This window comes from Epithele typhae (assembly GCF_022376455.1).
Source record: "Epithele typhae strain CBS 203.58 chromosome Unknown BXZ73scaffold_64, whole genome shotgun sequence".
NCBI lineage: Eukaryota > Fungi > Basidiomycota > Agaricomycetes > Polyporales > Epitheliaceae > Epithele > Epithele typhae.
In genome coordinates this window covers 170,614-188,380 of record NW_025954255.1, presented here as the reverse complement: position 1 = coordinate 188,380, position 17,767 = coordinate 170,614, and the positions used below count along the sequence as shown (strand labels likewise).

General features: G+C 59.9%; 9 protein-coding genes across 9 annotated transcripts; 5 read left to right on the top strand and 4 right to left on the bottom strand.

Moving 5' to 3' along the window:
* Window positions 1-91: 91 nt before the first annotated feature.
* Window positions 92-4,578, bottom strand: BXZ73DRAFT_92290 (multidrug efflux transporter AcrB transmembrane domain-containing protein; the record flags this gene model as incomplete). The annotated part of the gene is made up of 16 exons (XM_048026312.1): window positions 92-131; window positions 188-263; window positions 299-350; window positions 400-474; window positions 530-652; window positions 748-1,080; window positions 1,119-1,199; window positions 1,270-1,429; window positions 1,524-1,563; window positions 1,615-1,837; window positions 1,889-2,127; window positions 2,181-2,343; window positions 2,370-2,776; window positions 2,803-3,692; window positions 3,743-4,401; window positions 4,453-4,578. 16 exons carry the CDS (start codon window positions 4,576-4,578, stop codon window positions 92-94), a joined length of 3,687 nt encoding a protein of 1,228 aa, XP_047873843.1.
* A 188-nt stretch (window positions 4,579-4,766) lies between these two features.
* BXZ73DRAFT_105365 (uncharacterized protein) lies at window positions 4,767-5,686 on the top strand (the record flags this gene model as incomplete). The annotated part of the gene is made up of 4 exons (XM_048016222.1): window positions 4,767-4,865; window positions 4,918-4,955; window positions 5,009-5,064; window positions 5,133-5,686. 4 exons carry the CDS (start codon window positions 4,767-4,769, stop codon window positions 5,684-5,686), a joined length of 747 nt encoding a protein of 248 aa, XP_047873842.1.
* A 545-nt stretch (window positions 5,687-6,231) lies between these two features.
* On the top strand, window positions 6,232-6,622 carry BXZ73DRAFT_105364 (uncharacterized protein; the record flags this gene model as incomplete). Its single annotated transcript, XM_048016221.1, has 2 exons — window positions 6,232-6,462; window positions 6,599-6,622. The coding sequence occupies 2 exons, from the start codon at window positions 6,232-6,234 to the stop codon at window positions 6,620-6,622; spliced, it is 255 nt and encodes an 84-aa protein (XP_047873841.1).
* A 385-nt stretch (window positions 6,623-7,007) lies between these two features.
* On the bottom strand, window positions 7,008-8,480 carry BXZ73DRAFT_53114 (uncharacterized protein; the record flags this gene model as incomplete). The annotated part of the gene is made up of 4 exons (XM_048020941.1): window positions 7,008-7,227; window positions 7,285-7,577; window positions 7,830-8,156; window positions 8,226-8,480. The coding sequence occupies 4 exons, from the start codon at window positions 8,478-8,480 to the stop codon at window positions 7,008-7,010; spliced, it is 1,095 nt and encodes a 364-aa protein (XP_047873840.1).
* A 1,011-nt stretch (window positions 8,481-9,491) lies between these two features.
* On the top strand, window positions 9,492-10,716 carry BXZ73DRAFT_105362 (ferredoxin reductase-like protein; the record flags this gene model as incomplete). Its single annotated transcript, XM_048016220.1, has 3 exons — window positions 9,492-10,085; window positions 10,137-10,540; window positions 10,608-10,716. The coding sequence occupies 3 exons, from the start codon at window positions 9,492-9,494 to the stop codon at window positions 10,714-10,716; spliced, it is 1,107 nt and encodes a 368-aa protein (XP_047873839.1).
* Window positions 10,717-11,068: 352 nt separating this feature from the next.
* On the top strand, window positions 11,069-12,137 carry BXZ73DRAFT_53144 (cytokine-induced anti-apoptosis inhibitor 1, Fe-S biogenesis-domain-containing protein; the record flags this gene model as incomplete). The annotated part of the gene is made up of 3 exons (XM_048020947.1): window positions 11,069-11,273; window positions 11,325-12,008; window positions 12,076-12,137. 3 exons carry the CDS (start codon window positions 11,069-11,071, stop codon window positions 12,135-12,137), a joined length of 951 nt encoding a protein of 316 aa, XP_047873838.1.
* A 321-nt stretch (window positions 12,138-12,458) lies between these two features.
* Window positions 12,459-14,017, top strand: BXZ73DRAFT_92287 (uncharacterized protein; the record flags this gene model as incomplete). Its single annotated transcript, XM_048026311.1, has 2 exons — window positions 12,459-13,012; window positions 13,084-14,017. 2 exons carry the CDS (start codon window positions 12,459-12,461, stop codon window positions 14,015-14,017), a joined length of 1,488 nt encoding a protein of 495 aa, XP_047873837.1.
* Window positions 14,018-14,999: 982 nt separating this feature from the next.
* On the bottom strand, window positions 15,000-15,845 carry BXZ73DRAFT_92286 (uncharacterized protein; the record flags this gene model as incomplete). The annotated part of the gene is made up of 5 exons (XM_048026310.1): window positions 15,000-15,182; window positions 15,240-15,318; window positions 15,348-15,494; window positions 15,567-15,726; window positions 15,785-15,845. 5 exons carry the CDS (start codon window positions 15,843-15,845, stop codon window positions 15,000-15,002), a joined length of 630 nt encoding a protein of 209 aa, XP_047873836.1.
* Window positions 15,846-16,269: 424 nt separating this feature from the next.
* On the bottom strand, window positions 16,270-17,429 carry BXZ73DRAFT_92285 (uncharacterized protein; the record flags this gene model as incomplete). Its single annotated transcript, XM_048026309.1, has 6 exons — window positions 16,270-16,564; window positions 16,622-16,845; window positions 16,896-16,946; window positions 17,009-17,044; window positions 17,098-17,167; window positions 17,233-17,429. The coding sequence occupies 6 exons, from the start codon at window positions 17,427-17,429 to the stop codon at window positions 16,270-16,272; spliced, it is 873 nt and encodes a 290-aa protein (XP_047873835.1).
* Window positions 17,430-17,767: the final 338 nt, after the last annotated feature.

Sequence of the window (17,767 nt, the reverse complement as noted above, 5' to 3'; positions counted from 1 at the left end):
CCCTCCAGTTGCGCACTGTTCCAAAAATGTCATGTATGATCCAGTAAACCGCTGTCGTATGGTATATGTACATATTATCTAGCAGGTGAACTTAGTCGCTCGAAACTGAATCATCGTCTGCCAAGAAGGGCCTGCACGGAACGAGCTTCAATGAGAGGGATGCCAGAGCAGTAGAGATACTACTCACGTGTATTCGTAATCGTTGCGAATAGCATGAGACATCCACTCTTCGTCGGCCTCCTGCTGAGGGAAACCAGACCCTCCTGCGAGACTGAGGACGACCGGAGGAGGACCAGACCGTGCAACGCGCCGGAGATGATGAGCGTAATCCACATGCGGAAGTAGTAGATCTGTGCGACGGTGAGCTACAGCTGTCAACGGCGCCGGTCCAGTACGTACCTCTAGGAACTTAGAGCGGGTCAGGGCGAGCACACACATGCCGATCAGCTTCGTGAAAGTGATGCCAGAGAGCACCTGCAATGTGCCACGTTAACGACCCGAACGCAACCCGTAACAGTTGCGAACTTACCGAAGGACCGACGTCCACCAGCGCGATCCACATCCGCTCGTCGCGCTCCTTCTGCCCCGCGGGGTGGTCCACAGGGAGACCGGTGCCGGCGCTCATAAATGCACGCGCGACGTGCGCACAGAACTCGACGGCGATACCGAGCGATATGACGAGGTTGACGAGCGAGATCGCGTTCAGGTCGACGCCCCACACGGCCATGACGCCCATCACCGCGAGACGGTGAGCGCGACGACCCCCGTGACGATCGTGCCCGTGCGCCAGGAGCCGAGCAGGAGGGCGGTGACGAACAGGACCGCGGCGAGGCCGAGGCCGAGGATCTGCTCGGTGATCGCGACGATGTGCGCGAACTGGTCGAAGAAGACGTAGTGGGGCGAGTACGGGAAGACCTGCGCGCCCGTCTGCGCCGCGAGGTCGTCCGCGACGCGACGCGCGGCGGCGAGCGAGTTGATGAAGTCGGCCTGGCCCTTCATCGGGGTGTGGTACGTGCGGAAGTGCGAGGCGGCCACGGCGGCGCCGTCGGGGGTGAGCGCGAGCGCGTCGCCGTACGCGGCCTTGCCCGCGACGGGGCAGTCCTCGTCCGTGGGGAGACGAGCCATTGCTTGAGGTACATCATGAACTCGTCGCCCTCGGGGAGGCCGTCCATCGTGATGTTCCATGCGGGCTCATGGTCCTTGTAGCATACGTGGCAGCGGCGGGGACTCGCCAGAGCCGCAGAAGGTCGAGGGATCGTTGTTGCGGACCCGGCAGCACTTCTCCTTGTTTGGGTCGAGCCAGTTGAAGTACTCGTCGAGCCAGGACGCGGCGGGCTGAGCGATGTACGAAACCTCTGGGCGACCGCGTTCCAGCTCCAGCATGCTCGCTACTGACAGTGGATCGCAAGTGGTGAAACGACCGCAGACTCTTGTGTCCTGGTCGATGAGTGACGTCGAGGTCGTGGACCACGAAGTAAACAGGGGGACCGATATCCAAATATGCGTCTATACTGTCGAAATACTTGATCAAGTTTGACTCCGGAGGGAACGCAAGGCGTTGATCTGTAACAAACGTAAGATGATGGAGTGGGTTCAGTTTTGATTACAACACACCAAATCCGAGTTTGATGTTCTGCACGGAAATTATAGACGCGACCATGACACCCCCGAAAATCAACAAGACTGCACCCTTGACAGCCGGTTTGAGGAGGAAAGGAGCGTACCGCTTTCGAATGAAGCGGGCGATGAGGCTGAGGCCGCTGCCTGTTGGCGGTGCCTCAAGGAGAACGATCCGTGGAGGTAGCCTCAGGCAAGGAACACAATCCACACGACTGGCCTGAATGTTCTCGTGAGCAAGCACAGATTAACATTAGGATAATATACATACCTCGACACGTCTCAAGTCGATGACCATCGCGCTGACAAACACGGTGATTTGTAGCAACGCGTTCAGGAACACACTGCCTGCAGCGTACAGCGCGAAATTCCGCACGGCAGGCATAGGCACGAGCGCACCCAAGGCGAACGCCGTTGTCTCCGTGACCGTACTGAGCAAGATGGACGGGCCCATTTTCGCGAGGGTTCTTGCGACACGTTCTTCGGGGCCGAGGTACTGTGGCGTGGAGCCTGCGTCCATGGATTCGTCGCGTTCATGATCATATTGTGAATCGAAACCAGACCGCGGCGTGACTGAGTAGGGCTCATCGGCGTGTCGGAGTACGTCCAGACAGGAGTAATGCTCGTAGTAGCGTTGGGGCCATGAAGGAGGTTCTGCCTATCGAGCTCGTGAACAAGGATGAAGACATTGTCGACACCAACGGCGAGAACAAGGAAAGGGATGACCTCGCAATGATGAGGGTGCTCTTAACGCCAATGAAGGAGAACAAGCCCACGGAGGAGGAGACGGATAGGATGACGAGCGCGATGCCGAAAAGTCCGAGCGTGAATTTGGACCCGACGAACAGACCGCGAGGAAGGCGAGGGAAGACTGTGGGAGTGGTACGTGAATCGAGGGAAAGTGTTGAGGAGGCGGTCCCATGAGAGAAGAATTTGGGGAGATTTCGGGCCCACAGCGACATAGAGGCCCAGGGGCCATCTTCGTCACGGATGCTTGAACCGTTGCCAAGAGTGAAAGCGACGTAGAAGAACATCGCGACATAGGAGAGGACGACAATCTTTATGTCCGTGTTTGTGCTCTTGTTGATCTCCTCTTCAATGGAAACGCCTACCAACCATGCAATTTCCAAACCGGCCTCTTCTGGTGCGCTACGCTGAGCTCTTCCAAGTAGTCCCGTAAACTACGTTCCCATTCCATTGCCTTGGCCTCCTCGACGGGATCCAGCGTACCGCGAACCACGAAGGTGATAATGAGGGCTTTGGCATCCAGGTATCCCTTCTCTCCATCCTCGTTTTCGGGCACCTTGCCGAGAACAAGTGCGGGTGTGAGTGGCTGTTGGAAGTCTGGTAGGCAGTTAACCGGTTGCTGCGCACATCCTACAAGTCGGTCCGCCCATGTGTCCGGGTCGTAGTCGGAGAGGTCGTTCCCGTACCATGCCATGATAGACTGCACGACACAGAAACCGTCTGGACCTGCAGGCTTGAGGCATAGATCGTCGAGAACGTAATCGTTCGGTGAGGAGCGGAGTTGTCGGATAGCAGCTTCCTTTTCCGCCCAGTATTGAAGGTGTTCCCATGATAGAACGGACTCACGGTCGTCGAGGGAGGTGCCGTTGGTGGAGGTCACGAAGACTTGTTCTATACGGTAGAAAGGACCGAAGTGCTCATCAAAGAATTCTTTCTGCAGCTTGGCTTCCGAGTCTGGGGCAACCCATAGGCGAACCGGGTCCGTCTCAATCTCAAACCGCCTCCAGCCAAGGTTGAGTAAACCCATGATGGAGAATACAATGGCGAAGTTGAGCCACGGGTAGGTGGACGAGAATAGACCGATCCTGTAGAAGGTCCTACGGAGGAAGTTGTTGAGGCGGTAGTGGCGAGGTTGTACGGTCTCAATGGGGTCGAGTAGAGAGGCACCACGACCTAGGCGACGGGATTCAGATTGTGTGCCGGTGGATCCTTCGCCGTCGATGTATTGGGCCAAGGAAGATGCGCCAACGAGGCCTCGTGCATGAGTCCGTGGGGAGACGACGTGCTGTGAGTCGGTGTCGGAGGAAAGGGCTACACGCTCGTACGAGCTTTCACGGCGTTTTCGGAGGGTGACTTGCAGGCTATACCCAAGGAGAACAGCGAAACGGCAACACCATACGAAATGACGAGAATGAAAGTGAGGCAGGAAATGTAGCCGACATGGCAGGTGGGCGCGGCTCCGGGAGGGGGGAGGGTAGGAAGTGCTGGGCATACTTGCTCGCAGTCTATGCATGTGCACTTGCTGCCCAGGTCGCTGTCGTAGCAATTACGCACGGTTGCGTTTAGCGCAGGGGCGTCGTCCGCCGAAGGTGAGGGGAAGTTGATTGTGAAAGGACTGCCCATGTCTTTCTCCTCGCCCATAAACTTGAAGAACTCGTGGTAGTTCTTCGCGCCACCACCAAGAAGGTCCATGACATATCCGTTGGTAGCTCCGAGCTTGATCTGTTTGCAGCTGTCGTAGAATCCGTTTCCGAACTCCTCCGAGACGAAGAAGTCTGCGGTCTTGACTGCAGTCTTGCCGGTGGAGGATTTCTGTGTCTCGGTGATGTGCACGAAGTTGCTCTGGTCTGGTGAACATGTGAAGGAACACCAAAACTTGCGGAAGTTGTTCCGGCATGCCGGGCATGCAGAGATGAGGTTCTCAGCCAGTCCGAGGTTGTCTCGGAGGACTTGCAGCTGGTCCGTCTTGCAACAGACGGGTCCTTGGGCGAAGTCTTCACCGCACAGGGTCGTGAGCAGTTCCCGGTCGACGTCATCCTGAAGGAGCGGATTATGCAATGTAGGCAAAGAAACGTGATATAGACATACCTCAGATGGTGAACCGTCATATGGACAAGGGAGAGGCTTCCCAAACATCTCTTTTGGCCCGCAGGATCCTCGCATGGCACAGCGACCCCCATTCCGAAGGACTGTATCCGGCCGAAGAACCTCCATGTTGGCTGGAGGCTCGTGGGTAGACCTGCACTGGCAGACAGTGATACGACAAGCGAGACCACGAAGAGGGAGAGGATCTGGATGTAGTGGGAGACTTAGCGGAGACACAATGCCAACGGCGCGTCGCCCCAGTGACCTCACAGTGGCTCACGTGCGGCACCTTCGCGGTCACGCAGAGCTTGCCGCACATGTTCTGCCTGCAGACCTATAGCATCTTCCCTCACCTCCTCCTTCTTCCTTCCACCAACTCCCCAGCCAACACCCCCACGTGGCTCAGCTTGACAATGGTCGGTGCGCGCGTTCTGACTGGGCCTCGTCGATACTTAAAGTGGCTTGCAGGCCGCGGTGTCTAGTGCGCCCGAGCAGACTCAGTCCCAGTACGTGTCTTGTGCCCGGAAACGTGAAACTGCCGTTCACCAGGACCTCCCAGAATTGATGAAGAGACCCTTGCTCGTCTCCGCAATGTTGGCTCTCGCGTTCGCAAGAGTGAGTGCTCCCTGTTTCTCTTCGCACTGCGCGAGGAGATCAATGCCGATGCCTTTCCCTACATCCAGGCGTCACGGAGGGCTTCCAGCGTACCGTTTCAGTCCCTGCGAACCCACAACAGTTCGCGACGACACGCCTGCCTTTCACCAACACTCCCTTCTTCATCTCCTCGAACGACGCCATGCGTGAGATGATCGCCCAACGCGAGGCTGTGAAGAACAAAGGACCTGCCTCCGCTCCGTCCTCTCCTCAGCAACGCCCGAAACGCATTCACAACGGTGCTGACGAAGACAGCGACGTTGAACCTCTTGGAGGCGCCGATGACGACATTGAGGTCGATCTGAGCGACGACGAAGATATGAGCCCATCCGCTCGCGCCGCGGCTCTCAAGCTCAGGGAGGAGAAAGCGAAGCGCGAGATCCTCCCGTTGAAGAGGAGCGCGAGTCGCGGAGCAGGGACGCAATCGCTGCCGCCCAGCATGTTCCGTTTCTCTCACGAAGGTCAGGGTGCAGCCGGGAAGTCCCAACCCGCTGTCGAGAAGATCGAGGAGGAGGAAGATTGGAGCGGCAACTTTGGTGGTGCGGGCAACTCTGTTGTCAATCTCGATCTCGAGCTCTCTTAAACTCCCGATGACAATATATCCCGAAAGGTGTGTTTCCTACACTTGGCAACCCGCATCGCGTCTGACAGACCAACAGGTTTGTGTACGATCTGTGAATTCCCATCATTGTATTACCCGGTCGGCTCCTGCTACCGACATGTACCCCCTCATCGTGCAATCGATTGGTTCGCAATAGGCTATGCAGTATGACCCCTGCTGTGCAGACTGACTGCACTAGGTATGTCAGATCCTGGACGGCGCACAGAAAGTATGTATAATTCATTAATATCGGGTTGACCTCCTGGGTCCTGATCTCTGGGTTTCAGCTGCCATGTGCTGACCGATGCCACAGTCGAGACGAACTTCTCTCTCCATATCTCAGATACCCTGACCATGCCCTAATGCCACATCCTTCTGGGGTGTCGTACCGGAAGCCCTTTGCGACGCCTCCAATCAGATAGAGGTTTTCGGGATATTGGCCACTCAAGCGTCTCGTGCCATCGCCCTCTTGCGCTCGATCCCCCAGGCATCCATCATTCTCTCTTACCACTAACACCCAAGACGCCATGCGCCTCGTGCTCCACGCTGTGTCCTTCGCCCTCCTCACCATCACCACTACCAACTCTCCGACACTGAGAGCCCCGACATTCAAGAAACGGCCCACCGTGTACGACGTCTACGGCGCGCCCTCCATCGATGTCGACACCCATCTCGCACAGCACCGTTCGGACTCTGCGCCCCCACCTGCAAGGACCCCAGCTGGCACTGTCGCACGGGAGCTGACGCCGTACCCTCTTGTACAGAGCCTCGCAGGACGAGCGCAGATCAGGCGCACTGCTCGCACGTTCAAACGTTCACCGCTCGCCACGTCCTGGCGGCGGCGGCGGCGGCGGCGGGCGGCGTTTTTGCGATCGTGCTGAGTTGGCGAGGCAGGAGTCGGATGGTTACGCCGGCTGAGCGCCGAGCTACCGAGCGAGGGGCGCCTCGAGTCGACGGCCTCTATATCGTACGGCTGTGGCGTTACTTTACTCTACAGCGACTACATAAACCCACCCAGCAGTACTTAGTACTTAGGCATCATCGATGAGATTCGCATCATGCTTTTGATCCAGACGGACCAATGGTGCATGCAGGTTGCATCCCTGGAGAGCCAATACTCAGCAATCTCGTGTCGACCATGCTTTCTTCCTTCTGTCCATCAGGCTCACACAGTGCACGTAGGGACTGGGGAGAAGATGATCTATACAAGGGATAGTGCTGTTGCCAATCCTCATCGTCGCTGTCCAAGGCTCCGGTAATAATACAGCAAACACGGACCCCGAACGTACGGTCTCTGTATATGTCAAGGCCACGCCTCGAGTGCCTCCTTCTTCGCCGACCCCCTCTTTCTCGAGCCCACCTCGTTCACCCCGTGCGACACGCGGAGGTGCCGCTTGAGCAGGTCCTGGCGGACGAAGCTCCGGTCCCCGAACGGCGTGCACAGCGGGCACGCAAACGGCTTGCGCCCCCCGTGGCTCGACTCGTGCCGCTTGCACTCGTTCTTCCGCAGGAACTTCATCCCGCTGCCCGATACGTCAGCCCACCGCCTGCAACAAGAAGCAGGAGCAAAAGGCACACACCAATGGCTGCACGCCCACGGCCGGTGCTCGACGTGCGAGCCGACGTGGACGAGGATGTGGTCCCGCCGCTTGTTGCGCTGGCCGCAGCCGGTGACGTAGCACCGGTAGTCCTCGAGGAGCTCCCCGCGTGCGCTCAGCCGCCCGGCGAAGCACTGCAGGAACGTCTTGTCCAGGTCTTTGCCCTGGTTCCGGAGCCGGAAGTCGGTCGCGCGCCGACGGAGGTCCCCGATCGACACCCCCACGTGCGCGTTCAGCACCGGGCTTGAGGGCTCCGCAGGAGGTGGAGGCGGAGGCTGAGGCGCGAGCGGGAGCGAGGGCTGGGGCGTCAGTTCGGGTTCGGGATCTTCCTCTGGGATTGACTGCGGGTTCGACGGCGATGTGAAGGTGTATACGTTCTCGGGAGGGAAGTTGAAGGGGGTGTATGACGTAAAAGGAGCGACTCGGGCTTGAGGGGCATGAATGATCTTGAGAGGCATCCTATTTTCAGTCTCGAATGATGCATGCGAGGCGGGTGAATGGGAACCATAGGCGAGAGGCTGCATGACGGCGAGGGGTGACGGCTCCGGGGTCTCAGGATACATGAGCTGAGGCGAAGAGGGAGGCACAGGAACGATGGGCTCTTGGGGCTCGACCGGAGTCCATGTGGGAGGATTCCATGTAGGTACAGGCGCCATGGGCTCTGGAGCAGGTACAAACGCGACGATTTCTTCGGGTTTGATATAAGACCATGTGGCAGGCAGATCGGCGAGAAGCCTGGCGGGCATCTCAGGCTCTATTTTGACCGCAGATGACTTCAGAATCGCGACGATGGCATTGATGGCGTCCTCCGGGAAGGTGACTTCAGCGGCTGCATCCGGGCGGCTGTCAGGATGCTCCTCGACAGACGCATACAAGATGGAAGCTTCCCGCAACAGAAGTGGAGCTTGACCAGTGGGTTCGACAAGTACCGGGGCGGGAGAAAGCCAACGGTCATCCATAGGCTCCTCTTCGTCGACCTCCATGAGAGCAGGCGAGAGCGGATGACAGTACATGCTTAAGCTGTCTGACATGATCTCCGATGGGTCCAGACAGGGCTGCGGGATATCGTCTTCTAGATTACTAAGGTGCATGTTGACGTCCGCGTAGAGGCCCAAGAAAGGAGATACCGGAGGGGTGACTAATTCTGCCTTTGGCACCAACGGGGGCGTGAGAGACATGCGTAGGTAGTCGTTCATCGAAGTCCGCAGAGCCAAGGAAGGGCTGTTGTCGCTGTTCATGGAACACCCGCCGAAGGACAGAGGGGGCGTGATAGATGACGGGCTCCAAGACTGACCCATCGCGTTAAAAGACCACGCAGAGTAGGGAGGATCGAACATCCGATCGGAGATGCTAGGGTCCAAGAGTGAGTGAGGAGCCTCTGGCGCTGTGAGCAGAGGCGCAAAAGGAGGCTCGGCAACGAGACTAGGAGGATCGAAGTCGAAGATGTCTTCGAGTTTGAGAGCGTTCTCGATTGACTCCGCTGAAGAGCAAGCGGTTAACGACGGCCTTTCTTGACTTTGATCCGTAAAGTGCGAGTTGTCCGACAAGACGGTAGACGGAACAGGTGCGCATAGAGTAGGGAACCTGGTGGCTGGGGGCGGAAATGGGGCTAGAACAGGGAAAGGCAGGGAGACGGGGAGAAGGCCGGTGCCAGATCGCGCGAAATCAAGTGCCATGCCACGGTCGCCTGAAGAGAGGTGGACATCTTGTGCTGGATGAAACCAGGAAGGCAGCGAAGGACGCGAGGTGGGAGCGCTTGACTGGAGGTCAGGGGCGAAACCCAGAGGTGAAGGCGCGAGCAAGGGGAGACAGAGTTCTAAAGGGGGGAAACTTGAATTAGCCATGAGTTGTTGGGCAGTAACGGTGTAGTTGAAGTGGGTCCGGGGGAACTGGGATGGCTGGAAAGGCGGCAAGGAGCGGAAGTCGAGTAGGTTGTTGTGAGAGTGAGCAGTGTGGCTAGAGCCTGGGACAAAACGAGCGTCGCGAGGGTGTTCCATGATAGTCCTCGGTGTGCGTGAGTAGTGTGTGGATAAAGATCTGCGCAGCAGAGGGCGGGGAAGACGGAGGCGAAGGACAAGGGGCGCATGATCCCAGCCTCGCCTCCGCCCTCGTCGCGCACGTGAGCGCGGATGCTTGTGATTGTTTGACGGCTCTGCTCCTGCCGCATCGGGTGCGCCGACGTCACTGCCATGGCTGCTCTCTTGCGCCCGTCATCCCGCCTCCTCCCCCGTCCGGCCCTCTCCCGCCGCCCGCCCCGCCTCGGCCCACTCAGGAGACTGTCCACCCCTGCAGAGTCTCCGACCGAGGCTGCATCCAGATTCGGCTCTACTGCTCTCCTTGTCGCTCTCGGCTTCGGTGCATTCGCCGGATCCTACCTCCTCTGGCCAGACGAGTCCCGCGCAGCACCCACCAAGACGCGTGCGCTCTTGTCACCAAGCCACTTCACGCCGGTCACCGTCGCTGCCACAGAGCTCTGCCAAGACCCAAACACGCGTCTGATCACTCTTGCCATCCCTCCAAATTCCATCCCATCCACGGACGGCTCTGCATTCGGCCCGATCTGGTCAATATATGTCAAGGATGACGATATTCAAGTAGAACGTGCTTTTACACCGCTGGAGGGCATAGACGCGGAAGGCCGCATCAAGCTTTGGGTCAAGAAGTACGACAAGGGAGAGGTCGGCCGTTGGTTGCACTCCAAGAGACCAGGCAATCAAATAGAGATCCGCGGACCGCTTAAGACCTGGCCATGGGAGGAGGGCGAGTGGGACGAGGTGGTCATGGTGAGTCTCTTCGTCCTTCCTGCTTGCGTGTGTTTGTTCATCGGTCTCTAGATTTCGGGAGGGACTGGGATTACACCATTCTTCCAGCTTCTTCACAAGGAGTTACTGAGCCGGCCGTCGAAGAGCCCACGGCCGAAAACACGGTTCACATTACTGCACTCCTCTCGCACGCCGAACGAATTGCCGCCTCCCGAAATAACTCGGCCGTTAATGGCGTACTCCCAGGCCCACCCAGAACGTCTGAAGCTCTCATTCCACGTCGACGCCCGTGAGGGTCCTTCCCACTCCACTGTCTCCTCGTCCGAGCTGCATGTAGGACGGATCGGAAGAGGAGACGTGGGGAAAGCGATGGGTTCAGCGTCCAACAGCTGGTGGTCGAGCTTCTTCGGCGGCCCTGGCAAAGGCCCGGTCGGGACGGGGAAGAAGGTGATGTTCCTGGTGTGTGGGCCCGACCGGTATGTGCTTTCCGAGTCCAGCCACGGTCGACGGTGGCTGATGGTACGACTGTCTGTCGGCTCACAGGATGGTGGCGGCTATAGCAGGACCGTATGGACGGAATTTCTCACAGGGGGAGGTCGGTGGGGTGCTTGGGGAGTTGGGGTACGGCAAAGACTCGGTCTGGAAGCTGTAGACGTAGCGCCCGTAGATCCCGCGCACAGCTCGCTCGTCGCAGCGATGCAGAATCTGGTTGTTGCGCAGTCTAAAAGACTATCAGTCGGGTACGAGAGAGCGCGAATGAGGACGAGGAGGTTGGGCGGAGACGCCGGGTGAATGCGGACCGGACGGAAGGCGGGATGAAAGTTGAAAGCATGACGAGCGATTGTGACAAGATGGGCAAATGACTGGGGGCAGGGGCGCCTGGCGAGTTAGTCAGAAACCACCTCCCATCGGCCTCATCTAAGCCCTGCCTGCTCGCTCTACTTGAACCCCCATCTGCTCATCGTCGTGCTCAGACGACCTCCCGTCCTTTCCCGCCCGCTACCATGGCTCCCTCCGCCGTCTACTCTCCCACCGCCCCCTCCGTCTCCATGCCCGAGAAGCAATCCCCTGCAGCCCCCACCAGCGGTCCCGTCCTCGCCATAGGCTCCCCGGCCGCTGCTCAGGACGGTAGTTATCAGTCTTTGGTTACGTCTTTGGAACAATCCCGCGAGGTCGAGCGCCATATGGTAGACAGGCTTCTTGACGGAGGTATGTATCAGATTTTCCCGAGGCGGAAGCCCCGGACTTAACGCATGCTAGCCACCACCCTCCCCGAGTCTTCCTTCGCCTCCGTTCACATCACCCTCTCTCCTGCCGAGTACGAAGCCCTTGCACCCCGCATCCCCGAGCTTCTCAAGCAACTGCTTTCTGGCCTGCAGCCCCTGGGCACCCTCCACCTGCTCAACCTCTCCTCCTCCCTCCCTACCCTGCCGTCCGACCTCACACTCGCGGGCTTCACCGTGCTCAAGGTCAACGAAGACGGCTCCCTCTCCGCCCAAAAGCCCGCGCACTCCGCCGGCACCTCCCTCTCCCTCAAAGCGCCCCTCGCCCTGCGCCGGAAGGCGGACCCGGACCGGCAGGCGTCCAAGAAGGCCCTCTGGACGGTGACCGCGCCTTCAACGCCATCGATCGACGCCGAGAGCCTGCTCACCGCCGCGGACCGCGCGCGGCCGGCGGCGTGCGAGCCTGCGGTGCGCGGCGCCCCGCGGCGGAAGAAGGCGTGCAAGAACTGCTCGTGCGGCCTCGCCGAGCTCGAGGCGGAGGAGCTCGCGCGTAGCAACGTCGTCATGCTCGACGGCGAAGTTGACGGGAAGGCGATCGAGGTCTCGCAGAGCGAGAAGGCCCGGATGGTCGCTGCGGCCGAGGCCGCCCCGAAGGCGACGAGCAGCTGCGGGAATTGCTACCTCGGGGACGCGTTCCGGTGCTCGAGCTGCCCTTACAGAGGTCCGCTCCGTTCTCCTCCTTTTTCGTTGTGTTCTATGGTCGCTCACGTATTTTTGTGATCGTTTAGGGCTACCGGCGTTCAAGCCTGGTGAGAAGGTGGAGATTGACTTCGGGATGGATGACATTTGAATTCGATACCCACCCGTGATGGCCATGATGCATTTAATAGATGTGTAGCTTCCGCTGTATCCATGTAGTCCATGCACATCCAGAATGTGTGGTTGTATATAACAGACGTGTTGTGGCTTTGTGTGCAACATATCAATTGGGCAGTCTCGAAATCTGGCCAGGAGCTTCCCGGGCCGGCCGGCCGAGCCGCGCTTCACGAATTTCCACCGTGGACAGGTGCCCTGCCTTCAGCTCGTCCTCTGCCTCCACCTCCATCGCTTGCCTCAGTTTCCACATCCACATCTGCCCTTTAAGAGCCCCCGTATCTGCTTGTTTCTCCTCATGGACGCAAGTGGAACAGTTCTAGACGTCCCACATGCAGAAAGCTCAACTGCCGCACTGCAGCGCGAGGCGGCCGCCGCTCAATGCGCCGTCTGCGTCGCCAGCATCGCCAAATACACCTGTCCGCGCTGCAAGTTGCGAACCTGCTCCCTGCAATGCTCGACGGCACACAAGACGCGCGGGGTGGGATGCTCCGGCGAGCGCGACAAGGCGGCGTACGTGCCGATGAACGAGTACGGGTACATGACCCTCATGAACGACTACACCTTTCTCGAGGAGATGGGCCGCAAGGTCGGGGATTGGGGGCGGGAGATCGCCCAGGGCGGGTACGCCTCGGCCGCATCGTCGAATGCGAGAGGCGGGGCGCGCGGACGGGGACGGGGCAGAGGCAGGGGCCGAGGTGGGGGCGGGTTCGGATTCGGCGGCGGCGCCCAGAAGGGCACGTCGAAGCGGGACATCCTCAAGATGCAGCTCGACGCGCGGGACATCGACGTCGAGTTCCTCGCGAACGGCATGGAGCGCCGCATGCTCAACCAGTCCACCTGGGACCACAAGTGCGTGCGCGCCCCCCGTCCTCTTCCGTCCGCCCCCGTGCTCATCTCGCGCGCCTGCCCGCGCGCTCCAGGACCAACACCGCGCTCCTCACGCTCGAGCTCCAGTTCCACCCGCCCCGCGACGGCCTCGCGCCGCCCCCACCGCCGTACACGCTCCTCGCGCACCGCACCGCGCTCGACACGCCCCTGCTCGACGCCGTCCGCGCGCCCCTCGCCGAGCGCGCCCAGTCCAAGTCCAAGCACAAAGACAAGGCCGGCGGCGTCCCCGCCTGGGCGCACGCCCTCGTCTTCCCCGACCCGGACGCCCCCGACGCCTTCGTCCCGCCGCTCTGCGCGATCGCGACCGCGCTCGACCCGCTCGCCGCGCTGCACGCGTCCGCGCCTGCGCCCGCGTTCGGATCCATGGGGCTCCTCCGCCGCGCGCACCACCGACTCGACCCCGCCGCGCCGCTCGGCGCCGCACTCAGGGGCAAGCACTTTGTGGAGTTCCCGACCGTCGAGGTGTGGGACCCGGACGCGTTCGCGGGCGCGCTCGTCGACGAGCGCGGGGCGGTCGCGGCTGTCGGGGGGTCGCCGGAGCGCCGCGCGAAGCGGCGCAAGCTCGACCCCGGCGCGGCGCGGAAGGCGATTGGGGGGCTCTTGGGCGGGTACGGCAGCGACGAAGGCCGGGATGAGGAAGGCGGGAGTGGAGGTGGAGGTGGAGGAGAAAAGGATGAACAGGGGGCGCTGGGGCTGTTGGGAGGATATGGTGCGGAGAGCGATGAGGACGAGGACGAGGCGACGGCTGTTGCTGGTACGGACGAATGGGGCGATGAAGATGCGGACGGGGAGACGGACGACGAGGGAGCAGGCGGCGCTGAGGAGCTCGCTGAGATGCTGAAGAAGCTCCGCGAGGCCGGTGCACTCCGGGATCCTGGGAGAGACGGCGTGTTGGGATTCGATGGCGCCGATGAGGAGCAGGTCGACTGGGGAGAGTCAGACGACGAGGGCATCAACGGGGTATGAGCGACAACTGTATTGTATTCTCATGCATTCAATGTGGTGAGCTATTGGTACATCAAGTTCGGGATTTTAAGGGTCAAGGCAGGAGACTTGACGTATACGGAAGAGGCAATGACTCGAACCATGCGGAAGAGATCAAGAAAGACGGGAATCCAGGTGGAGGACGAGAGGAAGGAAGGGAGACGTGATCCACAACGATATGCTCAACGCCGTCATCATCTTTCACCTTAGGACGTTTTCAGTACGGTCCCTGGAGGGGTCCAGGTGCAGTTGAGGCGTGGTTGGTAGACAGGGGATGAGCTGGAAGTAGAGCGGCTGTGGGCCTTGGTTCAGGAGGTTGGAGGCGGGCCACGAGCGGATGAAGGCCCAGACGAAGGCGGGTTAGAGGACTGTTGGGCAGATGGGCCCGGGTCCATCAGGTCCAGAGACCAGGACGGAGGACACAACTGGGTATGGCAGCGGTCACTGCCCTTTCTCCATCCTCCCATGGGACTGGTCAGCGACGGAAACGAGGTAGAGCGACCACGTCTCCGTCATCAGACACTCGACGACGGAGAAAACACCAAGGGGCCAGTTCGCGTGCAGCCCCAGGCTCGTTTGGTGCGACTTTTGGCCATGGATCGCGATAGCCCTTGTGATCATGTCCACAACGAGGCCGGTCATCAAACACGGTGCTGGCTCTAGCAGGTTCGGCAGCATCACAGCCGAGAAACATGGGTGCATATCCGCTGGGAACTTTCAAGACCCGCGTCATGTCCTCGCCGTCGGAGACTGGCTTCGAGGATTCCAGACAGACGCGATGGGCAGGGCACATGTTGCACCACACGCCGCGTCTGCCCCCGCAATGTTTAATTCGACGAACACTCACCGACATCACAGCCTGTGCCCAGTCCACATTTGTCATCGGGAATGGTGATTGGAGCAGAGGCTTAAGGATGTTACAGACGGCAGCTTGCGCCGCTGGGAAGATGCTATGAACACCATTCTATACATCTTGTCGCCTCAAATCAAGAAGACCTTTCATCAGCAGCTGAACTTCGAGGACCGCGTCCAAAGACCGGCTCAGCGGTGTTTGCTGCGTGTTGCGCACCGGTGCCGCCGTCTTCACTTCAACCTCCCAAAGCGTATCCACATGCGCGGGCATCGGCTTCCCCGTCTTCGGATCCGCCTGCACGAGATCCCTCGTCAGAAAGACACCGCCCGAGACGCCGCGTCGACGGCTCACATGCTCTTGTTGGAACATCTGGATCACCAAACTACCGCGGCGGAACACATATCCTCTTTTGTAGATCTGGGACCGCCGGCTGCAGGCCCTCCGCGTGAGGAAACGTACTGCGCAGATATGGAGCGGACTTGCATGTATCCCAACGCCGACGCAAACGTGAGGGCGTCCCCCGCGATCTGGCATGTCGCCCACGGCCGCACGGTCGCTTCTGGGTGCACGCGCACCGACTCGGGCTTCAAGTACGAGTACAGCACCCTGAGAGGCGCTTCCCGCTCAGAGGTGCTTCGCAAAGCGGCGGCGCGCGCAGCGGACGGAGGGGGCACTCACCACTGGGAATCGGGGTCCAGAAGTTCGCGCCGCGCGCGGAGCAGCACGGGCTCCGTGCCCGCGTCGCGCTGGTTTTGCGCGTCGAAGGGTTCGAACACGACCTCGCGTGCGTGCATCCGGTGCGCGGACTCGCTGTGCAGGGTGAATCGGTTCAGGATGGCTGACAAGAGGAGTCAGGGCAAGAGTGTCTTGAGAGAGAGGACGGTCGAGGGGCGGACCTGGGAGGTCCTGCGCGAAGAAGTCCGCAAAGAGCGCGACTTCGTATGCCTGGGATGTCATGGCGGAGGGTTGCGCGCGAGGTCCTGAGATGTCATCGGCGGAAGGGTCGTGGAAGAGAGCAGACAACCGTCGGCCTCGGGTGGCGGCACGGCCCGCACTGTGAGCGCCCGTTTGACACCAAGTTCATGGCGAAAACATGTCGACACTCGTCCTTTACGACTCGATTGTGGCCACATGCCGTTCCACGTTGAGCTCAGCGTCGCCAAGATACAGCAAAAGAATGACTGGTGCATTCGATTACAAGGAATCTAATCCACACATTACCACAGGAGATGCATATCACTACAGTAGACGAAGGTCCAATGTGACGATCCTCAACCTCGCAGCAGACCACGACCGGCGAGAGACCCCAAGCAGCCCGCGCTAAGCCAGCACACGGACCTCCAATGCATCCCAGACAAATCTACACCCTCGCCTAGCCCACTCACGCCTGCTCCTGCATCGGCACTTGCACCTCGCCCGGGTTTGGCGGTTGGCCGGGCATCGGTGGCGGGATGGGGTCGCCAGGCGTGAGCATCGCACTCCGCAGACGAATGAGCATGATACGGAACCACTCCTGCTCGGCGCCTGCCTTTTCCTGCTCCTCCGTCGCCTGGTGAAGCTGTGTGAGCTCCTTCCGCCACTGCAGCTGCCAGTTGACCTGGCCGTGCTCGTCGAGCTCGAACTGCTCGTCCGGTCGAAATAATGGGGGCATCATTGGCGGGAATGTGGGGTCGAAGCTGTGCGAGCGGACATGAAGCCTCTGCAGAATTGTGCCGAAAGTGTGAAGGACGTACGATGGATACGGGGGCGCGAAGGGCGGTTGTGCTTGCCGATTTGCTCCGGACGCGTCTGCGGCCATCTGTGGCGGGGGCACGAAGGACCCGTTCGGGTCGAATGCTGGTGACTGGTCCGCGTCGGGATGGTAGTCGATGTCTTGTGCTTCGAGGGGAGGCGAACTTTTGCTTCCGTTCTTGCCCTTCTTTTTGCGTATCCTGTGCACTCCAGTCCGAGGATCCACCTGGTCGTTGACGGTCCAATATGAACCTTTGCCGCGGTCCGTGAGAGGACGGGGGACTTCTCGAAGCAGGGGTTGAGGGATAGGTTGTGCCGGACGGAATTCTACGCACCACACGCGTAAACATCTGCTCGTAGAGTCAGTAAAGAGCGGTGCAAGTACTCACTTTCCATCCAGGAGGGGCGGTCCTGAAGTAGGGAAACTGGAGCGCGACTTGAGCCACATCCCACGCGTGGACACGTCAACATTACGCACCCGACTCTCAATCGCGTAGTAGATGTCTTCTAGCAGTAGCTTCTGATTCGGTGAGCCCTTGATGGCATACCTGAGCCATCGAACGCGCCATTGAGCCATGGGTCTCATCGCTTGCAGAATTGAGCCAAGGCATACCTGATCAGAGTCGAGTAGGGGTAAAACGGTTTGCTCCCAGGGGGCCCATCTCGCAATGAGTCCAAGTTGATGGGTAGGCCGCCCGTCAAGTCGTTGGTTGTGCTCACGTCGGAGTAGTAGTTGACCGGTTGTGGTGTCGACTGGGCCGGGTTATGGAGCATGTCCTGGGGTATCACACCCATAGGTGGTTGAGCCATGTCGCCTGGTAGCTATACGTGTCGAGGCCGTAGGATGTAGCAAGCAGTAGGGGAGCAAGGGTAATGGTCGCAATGGTGGTGACAGAAGGACGAGAGCGAGGCGAGTACAACACGCTTATGTCAGCGGCTTCCCAGTGGCGCACGAGCCAAGTCGGACGGAGGGCGCCCTGCGAACCATCGCTTCGACATTGTCGGCGGGGACGGCGGGGGGTGCGAGCATGGCGGCGGGAGACGATGGCGGGAGGAAGCTGGAGGCATTGTTTGTGCACCTCAGCCACGGTTCAAACAACCTCAAGCAACGTCCAAATGCTCGAAAACGAGAGAAAACAAATTTGCTC